A 19,666-nucleotide genomic window follows, 5' to 3' on the forward strand; every position below is an offset into this window, starting at 1 on the left:
ATAACAACCTCTTTGCTCTGCTCTTGCTTCTTTAAATAATTCAGGGGGTGGACATTCATTCAGATGACTAATAGCGGGAACTCAGGTTGTGTTCTGTGTCAACCCATCCTCTACATGCCACAACCTAATACAAATTTAAGTAAAAAAACAACATTTGCCACTCAGCATACAATCATGACCACATGTAAACATACATGCTTGTCCCCTCAGCGCTAGTCTTGCCCCCACTGTCAACAGCCTAAGGTGTCTACGTGGTCCCTGTGGCTTTGCTAATGGATTTAGGATATAAATCTATTATTTACTCAGCCAGTTAACACTACCCTGAGGCTGCTTTCATTTTGTCTCAGGAGACGCTGCTGTGGGTCTTTGATCATGTGAGGTAATAAAAGCGAGTGAAAGAAACTAGAGCATGTTTTGATTGTGTTTTATTTACAAGTGTATTTGCTTTGAATATTCTCACTTTGCTGTTTGTGCTTGTGTGCACGTTCAGGTGCAGAGACCGGCTCCAAATCACATCTAGATCTAACACAATCAATGCATTTTTAAGGACTAGAAGGGAAAGATTAAGAACAAGCAGGGCTTAAACGGGTCATTGGTATTCTCCTGCACTCTTCACATACTGGGCTAAACACTGGATTAATTGCAGTGTATGGAAAGAAAAGCAAAGCATAACCCCTGGACTTAGAGCAGACGGATTGGCATCGATCGGCAGGGCTGCAGCTAAGCATCACTCTCCAATTATCTGTGATTCTCCTCAGTGGAGAGAGCCTGTATGTGCCATCTGCCTCCCCTCCACCCTGCCACTGCAAACACAAAGTGGGCTTCACCTTTACATTCACCCTCATGCAGAGAAGACACAGGCCGCCAAGGATTCGGCTCAACAACCAAGAATGAAGGACTTAACCCACAGCGAGTACACTACCCCCTGCATCTTAAGATTCTCTAGAAAGGAACAAGACAATAAAACTGCACCGCATTTTCACTAAAGTCAGAAACTCCGAAAAGCTGAGGCCAGATGTGCGGTGGCTGCAGTTGCCGGTTCTCGGCCAGGTGGACAAGTGGATGTGTGTCCTTCAACCAGCCAGACCGAAGCCAAGCGAGCAGAGTCAGACCGGGCAGATGGCCAAAACTATTAACCCCAATTAAAACCAGGAACCCTCCACGCATCTCCAGAGCTCAGCCATACGGACACACCACAGCGCTGCCCGCGAAGGGCACGGGGCAGACGGACGTGAAAGGCAGGAAGAGGACAAACAGACCACAGAGACTGAAGAAGAAAAGATCCAAGATGACAATTTTAACTTCATGAGGAATATGCGCACGTTGCATCTTCACTGATAACCAACATCACATCGGTTACAATGCAAACTCTATTTATCTAAACACAGATCATACAGCACTTGAAGCAATGAATAATGTAGAGACCAGATGCTTAATTAGTCAAGTTCTAAATGATATTTTCAAAAGAAACAAAAATTCAGCTTCAAACAGAGAAAAATTCAGTGTTTATAGAGAAAGAATTTAATTATATCAAAGTATAAAGTAAAGAGAAAGCATAGTTTATAAATCAAGGGGTTCAGTGTTTTTTGAAAATGAGGCTCTAACCAGACGGATTGGCAATGCATGCAAAATTCAATCAAATTTGCTTTCAAACGGACTGAAAAATGGAGCACATTTATTCTATTCCGCCTGTTTAGACATAAACAAGAACAGCGATTTCTACATTTGCTTTCCTGCTTGATTTATTGCCATCCTCCTTTCCAGCAATCAATTTCTGTGTTTCAGTGGCAGCCCCCTCCGCTCGTCCTCGGCGCCTGCTTGGGAAAAGCAGTGCTGCACCCTGCTGATAAACAAGGGGAGTGCACGAGGGAAGGCAGGCTGTTAAACAAAACCTGTGTAAATACTGCACAAGACAAAGTCTCCGAGGTCAGTTTAAAGCATACGTGTTGTGAACAGTGTGTCATTCTTAGGCTTCGTTGAAATCACACCTGTGATTTCTGCATTAAACCCAAACCCGCTTCCCAGGGTCGACACGACTGCATGATCTTATGCCAATTAGAGTCCCGGATGGATTTCACCTCACACGTCACACCTAATGCAGAGTGACCTCCACAATAAGCTTTCAGTGTGTGCATCCGATCAGATCGATCACTCTGCTCTGTGCCTGTGTTAGTCAACGTACACACAACAGCAGTGCTTAATAAATATAATACGATTATTAAGAGCTGAAACAACCAGCTGGTTAATCAAGTATCAGAAAATTAATCAACAGTGCTGACAACTGAGTCATCGCTTAAGTCCGTTGTCAAGCAAAAATGTTTTCGTGCCAGCTTTTCAAATGCGATGATGAGATAGGCTTCAGTGTTTTATATGATTTTAAATGGAATGTTCTGGAGTGTGACTGTTGGTCAGACATGTAAAGACATCATCTTTGACTCTAGAGACTGGTGACGGGTAGTTTTGACAGCAAAATAATGCAGCAGTGTGGCAACAAGGATGACCTTCATTATCGATTGTTTTCCATCAATACATAGTGAAAACAACAGCAACAAAAAACCGATGGTGATAGTTGCATATGACCTCTCTGTCTGCCCACTGGTCCAAGACTAAAAATTGGAGACAAGGACTGAGGATGTTGGGTGGTTCTCAAGTGGTGTATTTGGGTCATCGTTTCCCTCACTTGCATCTTTTTCCTTCCGTCCAAGTACCACCACAAATTTGAGGAGTGAGGACTGGTGGAAACACGTTATTAACAACATGAGACATCCTTTCACCAAATGATTTCTGATAAAGAGGCGTGTCATAAAAACAAAGGACGTTCTCATGCGTCCTCGCTCATGGCTCCTCCAGCAGCCTCCTCACACCTCAGAACTGGTAAAAGTGACTCGGAACATGCTCGATCCTCGGTCGACCAGAACAACTTCTGGAGGATTGATCATATAAGAGACATGAGAAACACCCTTTGTCAGGGAGGATCTCCATCAACTTCAATAAATGGATCTGCTAAGGACATTGTGGAAGAGGTGGTCATCATAATGGATACTAGTAGACAATATGAAACTGTCTCTCCATTATTATAAGATTACAGAAGAACACCAGGAGACTGGCTTCCACTTTAGCTGTCAAAGAAGCAGAAGAGAGACTGATAGCATGGAGTCATTTGAGCTATTGGTTACTCTGAATGAGGTATGGGCTTATTGGACGCAGGCATCCGCCACTGGTTAACATTGATTTCCACTCACTCTTTCAGTTCTCTGTGCCCTTGTGCAAATGTCTCCCTCTTATTTTTTCCCCTCTGACTCCCTCCCATTCCCGTATTTATCCAGAGACGCCTACATTTTTCCTCAACAATCATCAATGCACAACACAGAGACATGGAGGTCTGTCTGCACAGAGCATGGTAATAAAAGACACAGGGTACAGAGGGATGGAGTGAAAAACAAAGAGGAAGTGAAAGAGAGAAGGCAGTGTGGAGGGGGAGACAGATTGGGGGGGGCAGAGATAAAGTGGAAGAGAGACAGAGCAGGAAACAGAGGGAGAGAGGGAGGTGTAATTATCTATCAGGTGCTCGGGTGTGCGTGACAGAAGAGGAAGCTCATTAGCACACTCTGTGTACACCAATTACACAGCCAGGCTTCTCAGGGCATTCCCCTGGCATGTCTGTGTGAGGCTGAGCGGGGACACTTTCACTCTCTGGTATCAGCACACACACTGTTTAACCATTCTCTACGTAAAACACTGTTCTGAACATGCACATGTACCCAGGAACACTCATCACTCTCAGGCTGAATACACAATGTCCACTCTTAAATTAGCTGACTAGCAGTAAAAATGTCAGTCCAGCAGAACGCTCTGGTTACTGCTGATGTTACTAATGTTACACAAAGCTCGAGTCACTCCCAAATCAAAATATTAATTCAATACAAGGGTAAAATCCTGACCACGCTAGGTGAACTGATGTTACCAACATAAACATGTTAGCTTTAGATGCTAACACATCCAGAAGGACAAAAGCTACACCTGAATCCAACCCGAGTCCTTTGGCTGCTTTTAGCCCCCTCCATGTTTCTCCACTGACAAAGGGTGTATCAGACAGTGTGCACACGTGCACCTTTAAGATAAATGTGCACGTGTGCATTTCTGGACATCTCACCTGTGGAGGTTGTTCTGGGTGGATGAAACCACTCCCACGTTGGCGACAGACAGGACCTGCTTACTGATGGCCTGGCTGGAGCAGTTTGCTGTTGCCATGGTGATGGTTGCAGAGGTCTCATTCATGCCCAGGAGTTTACCTAAGAGGATTCTGCTATTACTGTAAATTCTGTGCATTTGTCCAGTTTAAACCTGGATTGAACATTTGGTTGCAATGAACATAACTACAATTCCACAGTCAAGTGTAACACAACTGCTGTGTCTCCTGATGACACAGAACCATAAAGGTGTATTTTAGATACAAATACCTGGATGTCACAGAACCTTTTACAGCTCCACCGTGGCCACATTGTCATTTTTAGTTATAGATTATAGGAATCAGAGAAAAACTGGTCACAAAATTTGATTTTCTACAACTCTACCTGAGCCAACAGGCTGGAAACCTTAGTGTTACCTTTGACTCTGAAACACATTTTAGGTATTATGTGGGGTTTGTTGCTACATCTGCTTTTAAATCATTTCAAAAACACGCTTAAGTGCATCCATTTCTCTCTCTCTCAATGACATATAGAGACTGAGGTGCATTTTTCTATTAAGCAGACTGGACTAGTGTTAAAAAAAAAAGAAAACTGATACAATGAGCTGAGAGAGCAGCTGAATTTAAAACCTATCATTTTAGCTTGACTTTTACAGCATTATTTATTCTGTTTAACCACTGCATTCATGTTAAAATGCTTTGGTTTTGTTACATATATTATTTCTTACTCTCTTATCTGGTTTATTATGCTTTATTATATCTCATATTTTTTTTTGTTTTGTACATTAGTTTGCATTAGTTTCAAAGTGTTTTCAATTTCAAGAGTTGGGGAAAAAAGGCCAACTGGAGGCAAGAGGCCAGTTCATGTGCACTTAGTAATGAAAAAAGATCTGAAATAAGAGTGGAGATAAATATGCACATGTTCTGTAGAAATAAAAGAAATAAGGGGTCTTCAAAGCAAATCTAATGAAAACCTGTTAACTGAAAGAATTAATTAACCTCACTCAACTGGTATAAAGCAGCAATTTGCTAGGGAGAAAACAAGAGCAGCAAAGCAAGTTACTGTGCTCCATCTTCTCTTTTATCTGAGTGCAGGGTGCATTCAGTAAAGCTGAAAACACAGCAAAAGATGAATTAAGGCAGCAGCATTTAGCAGCCACTGATGGCTTAGATAGGAGTCTGCTGTCAGCTTTCAATGGCTGCCCCCAGTATGTAGCTCTGTAAGTGGGTGTGCTCGTTAGGGTTGTGTAGGAAACACCATTAAGTGCTTCATAAGAGGGAAGCATTTTGCCTTAATGACAAATGTGTGGGGATGTTTGAGAGGCAGCCTTCTAGGAGTTTAATTATTTTTATAAATATTAATGACTGCTTACACTAAAGAAAACACTAGCTTTCTAATTTTAAGAGTTAAATCAGCACCTTTGTCATTAAAACCCACAATTTGATTGTTATTAGGTCTGTAAAATGTATTTCAGATGGTTTCAATATTTGGAACAATTCAATATTCACCTTAAAAAAAGATCAGGTAATGTTTTATTATTTATTTTTATATCTTATTGTCAGCAAACCCCATACAAAAGACCGAAACCATCAGTGATTACTGTCAGTGTATGAACAGCCTGATGTTCATTTCTCTGTGCCACAGCCTCCATTATTGTCTAGAAACTATTTAAAACACATTAGTGACCCACACTGGCTGAATTGTTCTTTCATTATAGAGCTAGACCAAGATAAATCAGCCAATATTAGTTATTTAATATTACTTATTTATTTGAAGTCATTCCCACATACACGGCTATAAAAACTAACTAGCCCACTGAATGTTGATTAACCCACATGTGAAAATAGCTCAGAATAGATGCAACAAATTTCCTTCGAATAAGCTTAATCTGCAGCAACATAACAAGAAATCGTTTAGAACAAACAGTCAAACATTTCTAAAAAATGTTGTGTACCAACAGGTAAGCAAATTATTCTTCTACTATGACTGATTTAATTCTACACTAAGTAAAAATCAACACCATATTAAGGAACTGTTTACTCAAGATGTTCGCTTTTAACAACATAATGCTACAACAGCTCTGCAGCTACTGCCTTTATGTTTCTGCCATGTTTGAGCTACAGTAGTACATTTTTCTTTTGTTTTTTGCGCTGACGCAGGTTTAATTTACCTTGTTCCTTGCAGAAGTCCTGCTCTGTCATGGTGCTGGGCATCACTAACTCTCCTACAGCAGGTTGGATGGACACATTAAACTGGTCCTCCTTGGTGCTGGGGAACAACACAACAGTATAGAAACTGTTACTTATGTACTGGGTGTCTAAAATAGAAAGTTCGACGAGATTCTTGTGAATTATGACTTGTTGCAAGACAATGCTTCAGCTCAAAAGACAAACGACATCAGTCCAGTAACGAACAAGGACCTGTGTGCAATAGTGTGTGTTTTTGGGTGTACTTGTGTTTTGTTTGTGTATGAAATGTTCCTCCTTCGACTGCCTTGTTAATCACGCTCTATGAACGGCATTTTGGGCCGAATTGATTCCCCCATCCTGAACAGATTTTCTGATAAGATTATTGATCAGCTGAACAGCCGTGCCGATGGCATTCAGCAAGCTGAGTTGGGCTGATTACTGGAGCAATAACTGTTATCCTAGACAACTGGGATCAATTGTGGCTGATGTCTCACCTGGGAGTGCTGGCACAGAGCGAGTAGGAAAAAGTGAATTAACACAGAACAAACGAGGGAGGAAAAGAGTGAGAGAAGATTCAAATGAATGTAAGAAAGAGGGATGCCTAAGGGAGATGTGATGATGGATCTGAGAGCAGTCGCAGACAAGCGATGAAGAAGGTACACAACCAAAGATCTGACAGAAAAAAAAATACGCCCGACTTGGTGCAAGTGGATGTCAGGTTGTCTTACCACAACTGGAAGTTGGCTGCTTGTGTTGAGTCGCTAAAGTCAATACCCATGGAAACTGTCACCGAGGCCTCTGGCTCCAGCCGCTCTGAGAATGGAAAGAGGAGAGGAAAGGCAAGAGGAGAAAAGGAAGAGTGAGTGACAAGGGCACAGTGTGCAACAGAGGAGGGACGGAGCAAGGGGGGGCAGCAGAGTGGAACAGACAAGCATCCACACCACTTGTGTTTTCACTTCGCAAAGCAAGGCCACCGTGTGTAAGAAATCTATCCTTCAATCTCAATCCACACACCTCTAGCCTCTGAGAAATAAAAACACACACACGAAGGACTAGCATATAACAGGCTTGTCAAAGACAGCGTCAACATCAAGAGAGATGGGGTGAGGGAGAGAGAGAGAGAGAGCTGACAAAATGCAAGCTAGACATAGAGGTGAGTAAAAATGCTGGAGAGAGAGGCTGGACAATTGCACGCGAGCAGAGGGAGGTTAAGGATGAGAAGAACACAGACAGACAGAAACATCCTCCACGCTCCCCCAGCCGGCCTGTGTTTCCCTCTCCATGGAGCATGGCTATTTTACTGTACAACTCTTTCCAAAGACAGAAGAAACAGCAGAGGCTCCAGAGGAAACCCCCAGAAAACAGAGCCATCATGGACTCAACTCCAGTCCAGCTTTCACAGCTTCTCAAACAGGCTCTCTTTTTCTGGCTTTAGCTTTCGTCTGTTTTCCATCCCTAGTCTACTGTGTACATTTAAACCATAAGATAAATAATTCAACATGCCATCTGAAGCTGCTTATTTTATGAAAAATATAACATAGATGTTTATAAGCTAAATATCCAAAGAGAAATCAACTGTTTCACCAGGAAACAGCTGTTCTGCCGTTTCTTAAACCACTTGTTTGCATCTGTCACCTTTGACACATTTGGCACATGACCTTAATTTAAAGGAACTATTCAACTCTTGCCAAGACTTAGATGAGAAGATCAACACCACTCTAGTGTCTGCATGCTGAATATGAAGCCGGAAGCAGCAGGCAATTAGGAACCAGTAACAAAGTCCACTTACCAATAATTAACATGATCTTAGGCTGACTGTACCTTCATGTCGTATTTAGCATACAAATATGAGAGTGGTATTGATTTCCTTTAATAACTGTAATGTAAAAGTATTTTTGGAAGGATAACTCAACAGCTTGTATGTTACTCTCACAGCTTTGACCATCATTTCCATCACTTGTACTCACCGGTGTAGCCAGTGTGTGGGAATACAGCAACACAGTCCAACAACAGGTCAGATGTTCAAACACATGGTCAAGAAGACAATACTTGTTTATCTAAACCTTTATATTCTGAGGTAAAACTAAAAGTGAGTGAGTGCACCTACATGCATAACAACGGTGGGCACACATATTGTAAGTAAAGTATGTAGGGGGAAGTTAATGCAGGAAGTTGGTCTATAGGTTTGGGGGTTTGTTTACAATCTGTAGCATCATCACACTGCAACACAACAACTGTCCTTTATAAAACTCCCAAAACTACTTGGTAAAGGCAGGGGACAGGTTTTTGTTGGCAATTAGTTAACAAGAAAGATTTGAATTGATTTAGGGACATGTCAGTAAGACAATCACAAACACTAGTTCATTTTAAAAAGTGTGCAATATTTCTTGTCAGAAACAAACCCCGTCATGTGTTACTCCTTTCCTATTGCGCACAAAACACCACTGCTTTGTCTGTATTCATCCCCTTCAACTTATCCACATCCAACTCCAGCCACCCACTCACAGCAGCCGGACTCAATCGATCCAAATTACCCACCGTTTGCCTGCTTGAGTTCCTTCAATGCCCAATCAATCCCCTGCAATTGACAGTTTTAACGTGCTCCACTGCACACCACTTCTGTGTGCGTGTGTTTGTGTGTGCATGAAAAAGAAAATCTTCAGGGAGGACAGTTCTCAGTGCAGCAATCATACAACAGTGTGACAAGAAATATGGAGACAGTGAATGTATGTTTATCCTGATCGATACTAATGAACAGGGATTAGCTGAAGTAATATTGGCTGTTTTCAAGTGGGTGGAATGGGGCTATTTGCTGAGCTGATAGCGAACGGGCTAAAAGGTTTTTGATAACGCAATGATCTCATTAAGATCCGTCGGAGAAAACAATCATAGTGTAAAGCTGCAGAAATTCCAGAAAGCCACTGTGAAAGACCAGGACTAAAATCAGGTGTTGCTCATACTGAAATAAACGTGGTACTGTATGACACCTGAGTTCAACCCCCTTGTCACCCAACATGTGGCAAGGGGCCCATAAAATGATAATGTCATATCAAAACAAGAATATGTAGAAGTGCTAACGCCCCAGTTTTCTTGGAAGACTGAAAAGAAAAACAAAATAAAATGCCAGAAGATGTCAAGCAACTAAACCTCAACTTTTTTGCGCATTTAGTTTAGTTTGTCTACGTGTCAGTGCTGGGTGGACCCCGCCTCTCATGCATTGTGATTGGCTCCAGCCCCTCTTCAGGATAAGAGATATAGATAATGGATGGAATTTTTAAGCTTCATTAATTTAATGTGCAACAGTCATACTCACCAATGGTGTTAAAGCAGTGGATATTAAGGCTCGCAGGGCTTCGGCCTCCGACATGGATCTCCTCTAGGCTGTGGTCTGAGCTGTTGGTCAGTATGATCTGTACAGCCACCATACTGGGCTGGTACAAACATGGCTGCCTGGGGAAATGATACTTGGCGGAGAGACCTTTTCCTGTCATGTGGTGAAGCAGCTCATGGGTTTTCACAGGGCTGAAAGATGAAGTGGTGACCTAGAAGAACATATGAAAGACAGGGATAAACTTCAGCTACCACTACTACCGCCCATAGGTTTGGAGCTCTCTGTATCAACACAATATCCAGGGGACACCTTGTACATTACAGTGCAAATCCATCCACACAAGAGGGCAGATTAATGCAAGAATCTCTGGTCTTTCCATTACCTATATTCACGCAATTCATTGTATCCAATCAGCAGGCAGAATGCAGCGCTTAGTTTGTTTACTAACCAACCCCACCAGCCTGCCTTCATTAACTCTGTAGGGTAAAGAGGAGCACTTTAAAGAAATGTCCCAATCTGCCTGGTTAAATGGAAATGGGCTGGATGCTCAGTCAAACTAGGATGAATAAAAACAACCTCTAATGAGGAGAAACACAAGTGGCTGCTTTGGCTAAACCTGTTATTCACAGGCCTTTTTAAAGGGGCTTTTACCATTTCAGACAAAGGAAATTGCATTACCTTTGATATTGAAAAGAAAAGAGTTGGAGATTTTTTTCTGTCCTAAAAATTGTTACTTAGATGAACGTTGTTCACTCCTGGTGGTTTTTCACTTGATGGCAGGTGCTGTCATCTTAGACAGATAAGATGTGTCGGCCCACACAATAAACTATACATATTGTACTGTCAGGCGAGGGTATAATCGCATTTATGTGCTTCAATGTGAGACACGCCTCTGGGGTATCTACAGATGGGTGACAAATGAAAGGACGACCCAACAGAGTCTCAGTGAGGAGCTGGGCCACCACGTGCCACCAGAACAGCTCCACCTTGGCAACGACTCTCCAAGTCTCTGAACTTATTTATTGGAGTTGATGGAGATCCCTCCTGGAGGGATGAACACCGTTCTTCCAACAGATGTTCCCTCATGTGGTGTTTTGATGATGGTGGTGGAGACGCTGTCTAACACATCGCTCCAACACCTCCCATGGGTGTTCACCTGGACTGAGACCTGACTGGGAAGGCCACAGCGTCTGGTTCACATCATGGTCATCCTCATCAGACCAGTCAGTGACTCCTTGTGTTCTGTGGAGGGGGGGCACTGCCATCCTGACAAAACACTCAAGTTGTTCAGGGTTTTCCTTTAACATATCACCAGTTTGAATGTCAACAATATAAAATAATCAAAGTCATCATAAAACTTTGACAACTTTGAGCAATTTCTGCAATCATAAAGTCAAAGCGAGGTGTGCGAACCGGACTAAAAATAGGACATAAAGAAACGGTGAAAACAAGCAGGCATGATGATACAGTACAGAGTGGTGTTGGAAAGGTGTGGGGAGGTTATCTACTGCTATTGGACCATCCGAGTGTATGAAGCTCCCCTCTGGATCCACAGTGGAATCCCTGTTTACTATGAACCTGTGGCTGAGAATAGCCCAGTGTATGCACTCCTACTGTTGGGGTGAATAGGCTTTGGGCTGAGTGCCACAGTTCAGGTTTCTTATCGACCTCAGAATCAAAAAAGTCAAACTGCAGCCAGCCCAAGTCTTACAAGATACAGAATAAACTCTCGGATCGACAACGCTATCTTCCCATTGCCTTGATAGACAAGCGCCATCTCTTGTGCCCAAACTGCCCAAGTGCCTGTAAAGGAGGTCAAACAAACATTTGCTGCTGCGCTGTAACGCTGCTGTGCCCTCACAAGCGCCCGTCACGCCACTGCCAGCCTGCAAATTTATTGGGCCACTTTTGGATGTGTCAGAGCAGTCGGTGTCGATAAAGCTGGCTGTAATGTTTGCCACCCCATCACAACAGAGATTTACCTCTCTGTGACACATCCTGCTTCAAGGTCCTGTGTGTCGCCTCGTCCTGAGCACGCGGCAGTGACAAGAGGGAGGAACGGAGACAGGACACGACTTCAAACTGCTTATAATCACCGATTTGACACAGCGGACAGTTAAGAAGCCCACGAGAGCCCCTTCACCCTTCCAACTGTTGCTGCCCTGTTGTCCTGTTAGAGCACAGCCCATGACACCTCAATGAACGGTGTAACTTTGACTTCTCTGTCAATCTCGCTTTGTGTTGTTGTTGTTGTTGTTTTTGTCGCTGGCTTTGTTTCCACTCTGGACAGGAAGGAGGGAGGTGACAGTGAGAGAGGAAGTTGATTGAGAGGCTCTATTATGCATCAACTTAAAGGAAGATCCCGTGATGGATGACAGAGACACCAGTCACCTTCAGAGCCCGGACGCCACGCTCCCGGCATCCTCTTTGGCAAATGACCTGAAAATCCCGCTGACATATTCAAAAGGGCTAACCGGAGCCAGGCAGCCTTGTGCCGTGCGCATAAGAAGGCCAATTTAAAAGAAAAGGGTGTGGGGAGTACAGAGATGTATGGGCATATATTGAAAATCCATTTCTGCTTTTCAGGCACCATCTGCCTCTAACACCAGGGAAAGGGTTTCATTATGCTCTATGAGAGTTGTGAGGGTTAGAATATGGTTCATGTTTGACTTTAGGGTCTAATTGTTCCCTTCAGTCATAAGATGACAACTAATTGAGGGGTGTCACAAAGACCTTGACTGCAAATTGAATTAAATAAATGTTACTACAGCCATCTACAACTGCTTTAATGTAACAAGAAGCATCTCCAGTGCACATAGGCAGAGGTTAGTTCATTTATGCCAATTTGTCAGTAAATTGGCCATTCTAAAATGATTAATTTTGAAATTTTCCATTAAAGAACATTAGCAATAATCGAGGACTGTTATTCAGAAACAGCAGTGTCTTTCATCTAGTTTTGCAAGTGTTGTTAAACTGCCAACAGCTTCTTTTTATCAGCATGACATCATCAATTAATTGGTTGATTATCCACTCAACTATTCTATTGATCACTTGGTCTATGAAATGTGAGAAAAGGCTAAATGCCTGACACCCCACAGTGCAAGTTACTATCATAGAAAACTAAAGTGCAGAAAACACATCTGAAAAACAAGGCTGAGTGAAGTTTTGGCATTTTTGGATGGAAGATGATTAAATGTTCAAAGAGAACTACACATAAACAGGAATGAAAACATAAAATGCAGATACACACACTCCAAAACTGTGCATCTTTTCATGACATTTAAATTAGACCAGTTTAATAAATGTTTTTACTGTACACATGAACTAGATTCTTTATTCTTGTTCCACTTATAAATGACCACCAATGTGTTTAGTATTTAACTTGGCACAGCACTGTACATAGAAGGAACCAGTGTGTACTTGATTTGCTACTACTTTATACTTCTACTCTATCACATTTAAGAGTAAAGCACTATTATACTTTTACTCCACTAAATTATTGAGTTCTAAAGGTCTGAGTTTCTCAAAGCAGGTGAAAAACATGTGTCCATGTGGTGAAAAAGCATATTTTAAATGGCTTTGTAAGTTTTCTAGAATAATGAATGTATCATCTCAAATTTCTTGAATAATTTCTATAGAAAACAGGCTGAAATAACTACACTTCTAGAAAAACAAATCATATTTAACTACCTGGTATGGTGTTTTTTTTTTTTTTTTTTTTTTTTTTTTTTTTTTTCAGACCAAAAATTTTCTTACAAAAAATTAAAATTTTGTTTCACCTCCAGTCGACATTAAAACACTTACATGTTAATGCACCAGTAATAATAATCTATCACATAATAATAAAACACTGAATGGGGCCCCTGTGCATAATGAGTACTTGTGGTACTTTAAGGACATTTTAGTGATAATTCTGCCCTTCAATAAAACTTCAACAGAATAACAGAGCGTCCTTATACTGTGGTACTTGTACTTTAGTCTGAATAGCACTACAAGAAACAATACCACAACAATTTTCATGAGGATGTAAATATGGCATCACATTTCTAAACTTCAAAATAAAGGTCTGAGACCCTAATTCACTACTTAAACTGTTTAGTGGTTTGTTGAGACACACTGTTTCAGTAGACCATAAAAACATCATGAAAATATTCTCTGTTATGACCAAGTAACTGATTTTACTAGACAGAAGATGACACACATATAAGGAGAGATTTTTAGGGACCACCTTCATGACCTCTGTCACCTCTGAAAAGAATAAAAGGAAACAGATAAAATATTACTGTTACTAAGAGAGGAAATCCTGTAACAGCTGCATTAAAGCACAAACATTTCCCCAACTACCCACTGGCTGCATAGGCCGCAGCACTGACTGGCTATTTTCGTGTGAGCATTTATTCCCATTTAAGAGGCAATCTCTGCAGTTTGAGTGGCAGGGGGAGGGTTGGGGGGGGGGGGCTGGGATGTGGCGCTCTGGGCCCGTCTGCTGATTCATAATTAGACGTGAACCCAGAGCGCCCACTATGGGGAGGTCAGAGAGGTGAGGAGGGAGACGAGAGAAGAAGAGGGGGTGAGCTGGCGCCCGCCTGATGGACACCAAATGAACAAATTATGATGGCCCCCTCTGGGCGTGATGGGGTCAAACGCCCTGTGCCCCTCCGCTGACAGTTCAATTTCCCCCCCACGCAGCTCCATTCGCTGACTGCTAATTATGAACGAAAAGTTATCAGCCTCAGCCGCCCCGCCACACACACGGACAGCGGTCGGAAGAGGTTTGGGGTGGAGTGGGGAGGGCGGGGGATTTAAGAGGCATTTGAGAGAGATCCTAATGTCAAAATGTTATTAGAGAGAACGGTAGCATGCAGAAACTGGGGAGAGGATGAGGAGACAGAGGAGGAGGTGGGTCAAAGACAGTGACCAGGGTTAATCTAAATGCCTTTGATAACCATGCAGTAATTCTCTAAAAGGGCCTGAGCGCTCAGCTGAGACAGACTCACTGCCTCTGTGGGCAGATTGCTGAGAAATAGAAATGACACTGGGGCCAGTGTGTGCGTGTGCGAGACAGAGAGCTGATATGGAAATGTGCGCCTGCACGAGAAGGGGCGGGTGTGAATAAAGGTGAGGTTATTTACCCTTGTCTATGAATCCCGATGCCCATCATGTATTTATGCATAGAATTGACTCTAAATCAGATGTTGATGTGCAAAAAGTTCCCTGTTCTAATCTGCATTTCTATTCCCTATTACTCCCTGGCCTTCACCTAAGGAGGGAAGAGTGACTAACAAGACTTGTGCTGCATAAACGCTGGCCTGAGAGCAGCTGTCAATCATACTGACTGACAGGCAGACTCTCAATGTAGAGAAACTCGCCAGAAAGCCGAGCTGGGACAGTGTAAAAGATACAGCTGCAGCAAGTACGCATTCATCTACACTACCAGTCAGAAATGGGGACACACTTTCCCACTGAACTGAATGGGGAAAGTGTGTCCAAACCTTTAACTTGTATTGTAGATGCAGGCAAGCAAACTTTAATATAAACCATCCACCTGTATTTAGATTCAGGGCTTAAAGAGCAAGAACCAAAAACCAACTGCCAGCGCTTGTGAGAATCATTGTCAAGTTTTGTTGTTTCTGCGTTTTGAACTGTTGTTTTTGAGAAAACAAGTATTTTTAAAACACTGGCAACTTGTGATACCACGTTTCTGATGTTTTAATTATTAACAATTACTCAAAAACCTGCAAATAATTTCTTAATGAAAACAAGTGTTGTTATAGTGACAACAACAATCAAAATTCAAGTCAATTCCCAAAATAAAGCACATGTCAAACACCTGTAATGCTAAACAGACGGGATTCACACCATCAGGAGTCTGATTAACAATCTACCCCTTTCTGATTATAAAAATCAAAACAGCAGTGTTACTACAGACTTGGCTATGAATCACAGAATAGACAGAGCAACAGCAGAAAAAAATGGTCTGGACATTTTCCCCCCAGGGGGAAGACGAGACAAGATACAAAATACACTGAACGTGCAGAGCTGCTCACATAGTGAGGAGAGAAAGGAGCCGTCACACTAGGAAAGGTCAACCATCAAATATACACAACACAGAGACACAAGGGACGCAACATCTGACAGAGAGAGATGGAAGGTGACAGAGAGTTAAGAGCGAAAGAGAAAGGGAGCGAGGGGAGTGGGTGGACTTATAGATGAGACACAGAAATAGAGTTCAAGGGTGTGGAAGAGCAAGAGACAGCCAGGGTGAGAAAGACAGACTATAAGAGATACAGGAAACAGGGAGAGCAAGTGTACCGTCCTGACTGGCTATAAATATAAGAAGGCAGAAAAGGTCAATAGTTGGCGTGTGGAGCAGAAATGTTCCACAAGGGCGAGGGGCTCATTTCGCCATCTCATATTCTGCTCTGCTGTTCTGTCAGTGTCACACAGAAAGGAGCAAGAGACTCTCAAGACACACTGATGGAGGAAATGTCATCTCGTGTGTCTCTAACGCAGACTCTCACGCACAAGCACACTAACCTGTATGGCGGACGAGACATTTGACAGAGACAAGCCTTGGAGGTCGGATAGCAGGCTCGAGGAGAGGACCACAGGCTTTGGTGCGTTTGTGGGTGCAGGAGTAACTAAGGCATGGAAAGAAAATGGAGAATGAAAACACTTGGGCCAGGCACTGCTGTTTACCAGTGTCTTTTCATGCTGCTCACTAAGGCTAAAAATCTCAAATTCTAAAACTTTAAAACAGCATTAATTGATTTTCTTGGCCACTTGGGGCTGCAGAAAAGCTGAAAACACAACAGCAGCCTTATTAACACCATATAACAGGGGAAGGCAATTACAACAGCAGTTCAATATTGAGTCTTTCAGAATTAGTCAGCAACTAAAATTGTTTATTGGCCCAGTTTAACCTGCAGGAGTTTTTGAAGGCCTGTGTAGTGCATGAAATAAATTCATAACTATAATGACGTCTTTACTGTAGAAACAAATCTGTCAACCACTGAAGAATTACAGCTGCATTGATAAAACGCTCAAAAAGAAAAGAAAATGATTCACACTGCCTCAAGAGTGGGTGCCTGTGACAGAGACAACTACACACATGTTGGTTTTATGCTCGACTCTTCTGCTTCTTCTCAAAAACAGACGTTGGACAAACGGGGGTAAAGCTTTGACCCTAAAAATTACAATCCTATGATGTGATTACTTTCTTAAATGCTGTAGTGGTTTACAGTGGGAGAGTGCAGATGAACTCACAGTCACACAGATCCAGTAAAGAAACTTCCTTCTTGGATTTCACCTCCACCTGAAAAACAAACAGCAACATTCTGATGAGCAACACAGAAGCAGAGGATGTAACAACAGGAAGACCAGGCAGAAACATCACAACTCAAAACAAAAGTACAGAAATTATGCATTGTGTTTTCCAGTGTGTGAAATATTTCAATTTCACTAACAACATCTCTCAAGACACATTCATCCCAAAAACAGATACTCTACATTTATATGTAGCATTTCTGGAATTGTCTATGACCACTCATGCTCAGTGTCACATCACAGCCGATACACGCCACCTTGTGTGGCTGAGTCAGGCTTGTCAGGTGTTGCCTTGTGGGAATTATGACACACGTCTCCAGCTCGCATCACAACAAGCCCAATAAAAATGCATCTAAACATACGAACGCTTTTATCACCCATTCTCCACACCCTCCCGACCAACCAAGGCCCCATTCAATTCACATAAGGAACCATAAAATTCCTCTCTGTGTACTCCAGACTGAGCTGATGGGAAGACAAAAATTACAGGACAGAGCAGGGAGTGAGGAATAAGAGAGTGAAAACAAAGTTAGAGGCCGTATCTTATCAGATCTTCACTGATTGACGCTCGGTGGTCGTAATAGAGATGGAAACCTTGTTAGTAAAAGCAGATCTGAAAGAGCAAGAGAGAGACAGGTGTACAGAAGGAGAGGGAGAGAAAGATGCATAATTCATAGGTCATGCCCAAATGACAAACTGTATGAAATGAGAATTTCATAGTGCAGAAAAAGAAAGGGCGGGCAAGAAATAATCTGATGATCCTAACAGGTAAGAAAAAAATGGGGAGAGCTGAAATTGGAGAGAATGAAGAGAAAAATAAATCTGATAACATGGAAGCAAAATGATATCCCACAGTTTAAAGAGTGGTTTCTAAGTACTTGCCACATATAGTTTACCTGAGGGTCAACAACTGTCTGAGAGAGAATGGTGTTCATAGTCAGAGAGTGGAACTAAGGCCAAAACAAGACTATTGTCTTGTTCCCTATTGTCCTGTTACAACACTATCATACCGGAGCTGCACGATTAATCATTTTGTGAGCAATTTAGATCCCTGTGCGACCTCAGTCTCACGTAATTCTGCCGTGTTTGCATTAAATCAAGTGCTCCCTTTTCCTCGCTAAGCTGCATTACCCAATAGCGGGAACACGTTACATCACGTGACGAGCTGTAGACAGGTAGAGAAGACCGATTCAAAAACAAATACAACATGTTTGACATTATGAAAGATATTTTTCAAACGTTGCCTGCCCTGTGCACCTAGCACAGAATAGCAGTTGAGGCAGAAATCAATCACTTTCACTTTGCGGTTATTGGTTAATGCAGCTTAGTGAGGAAAAGGGAGCGCTTGGTTTGATGCAAGGGATGTCATTGCTAATGCAAACACAACAGAATCATTATCATGTGAGACTGAAATCACACGGGGATCTAAATCACGCTCACACACTTATTGTGCAGCCCTATAATCTACACTGGTTTTATAGAGCACAGTGCACATAATACATCTTCTCTATCGGGGATGATCATTTTGGTTGAAACCGAGCTGAAACTATACACGATAGTGTGACAAAGTTATGTGTCTTTCTTCAGTTTCAGTTAAGAACTGTTACAGTAAAGGTCTGAAAATGGCTCCACATCATTTTTATTTAATACAAGATGATGAGCTACATTTACATGCAGTGTGTTGCCATGGCTACAAAGACCTACATAAACAGTTGTCTATTTTTAATGTCTATCTTTATATAGAGAGGTTAAAATGATCTCCCACTAATGTCACTGTGCAGCTGTTGTGCCAAGATATCACTTTAAGGACTAATAGCTCAACATATATATGACATGGGAGTATTGTATTAAAACCTAGGTTATAAGCTCAGTGTATACTGTACTTTGCATACATACATGTATTTTATTTGTGTATTTGAGCACATTTAGGCATATTTGCATAATGTTCTGGGTAAGCCAAAAACAAACTAAACAAAACTATGACATATTAGTACACTACTATTACATGGGAATGTAACTGTATATTCTAAAGTGCTCCTGATTCCTATTCAGTTAACAGGAGTAGATCTACTTGTTATGTTGTCTAATAGTTCTGATTATAAAGTGAGTTTTAGTATCAGTGTACGCCACTTTCTTGGGGCTGTCTAATTATGCCAGCAGTTAAAACAAACCAACAAAATTGAACTTACCATTAGACTCTCACAATCTTCTAATCTTATTTTCTTAATAGAAAATTCTTACATTTTTCAAATTTTGATAAATCAAAATGTATATGCTACAGACAAATCATGTCATACATTTTTAAAGTGTAAAAGCACATGTGGGTGTTCATGACAAAAACCAAAAATGTATATGAATTATTTTAATTATATAAACTTATGTTTTATATGTTTTGTATTGTAAGTATTTAATATAATCTGTAATTCACATGTGATCAACAGACTGGAAACAACCTCAGACACCATCTTAATGAGGGGAAGACTTCTTTCATTTTGAGGTATCTGCATTTTAGTTCACGCTGAATGCACTTCGCTGCTGTACAGGTGGTCAGAAAGTTACAAATCTTTTTGCTACTCTGTTCAACCATTTGTTCTTTCTAGGCCCAAATAAATCCAGTTTCCTACAACTAC

General features: G+C 41.7%; 1 protein-coding gene across 1 annotated transcript in view; it reads right to left on the bottom strand.

The window, feature by feature from the left end:
• The window catches only part of ap3b1a (adaptor related protein complex 3 subunit beta 1a), a 48,214-nt gene that overhangs the window by 2,301 nt on the left and 26,247 nt on the right, over window positions 1-19,666 (bottom strand). Inside the window, exons 21-26 of the mRNA XM_020586475.1 lie at window positions 16,977-17,025; window positions 16,248-16,351; window positions 9,693-9,921; window positions 7,108-7,192; window positions 6,361-6,458; window positions 4,154-4,292 (exon numbers count right to left, since the gene is read on the bottom strand). Coding sequence (XP_020442131.1) covers window positions 4,154-4,292; window positions 6,361-6,458; window positions 7,108-7,192; window positions 9,693-9,921; window positions 16,248-16,351; window positions 16,977-17,025 — 704 coding nt within the window. The remainder of the gene's footprint in view (window positions 1-4,153; window positions 4,293-6,360; window positions 6,459-7,107; window positions 7,193-9,692; window positions 9,922-16,247; window positions 16,352-16,976; window positions 17,026-19,666) is intronic.

Source organism: Monopterus albus, unplaced genomic scaffold (genome assembly GCF_001952655.1).
Source record: "Monopterus albus unplaced genomic scaffold, M_albus_1.0 scaffold408.1, whole genome shotgun sequence".
In the NCBI taxonomy this organism is placed as follows: domain Eukaryota; kingdom Metazoa; phylum Chordata; class Actinopteri; order Synbranchiformes; family Synbranchidae; genus Monopterus; species Monopterus albus.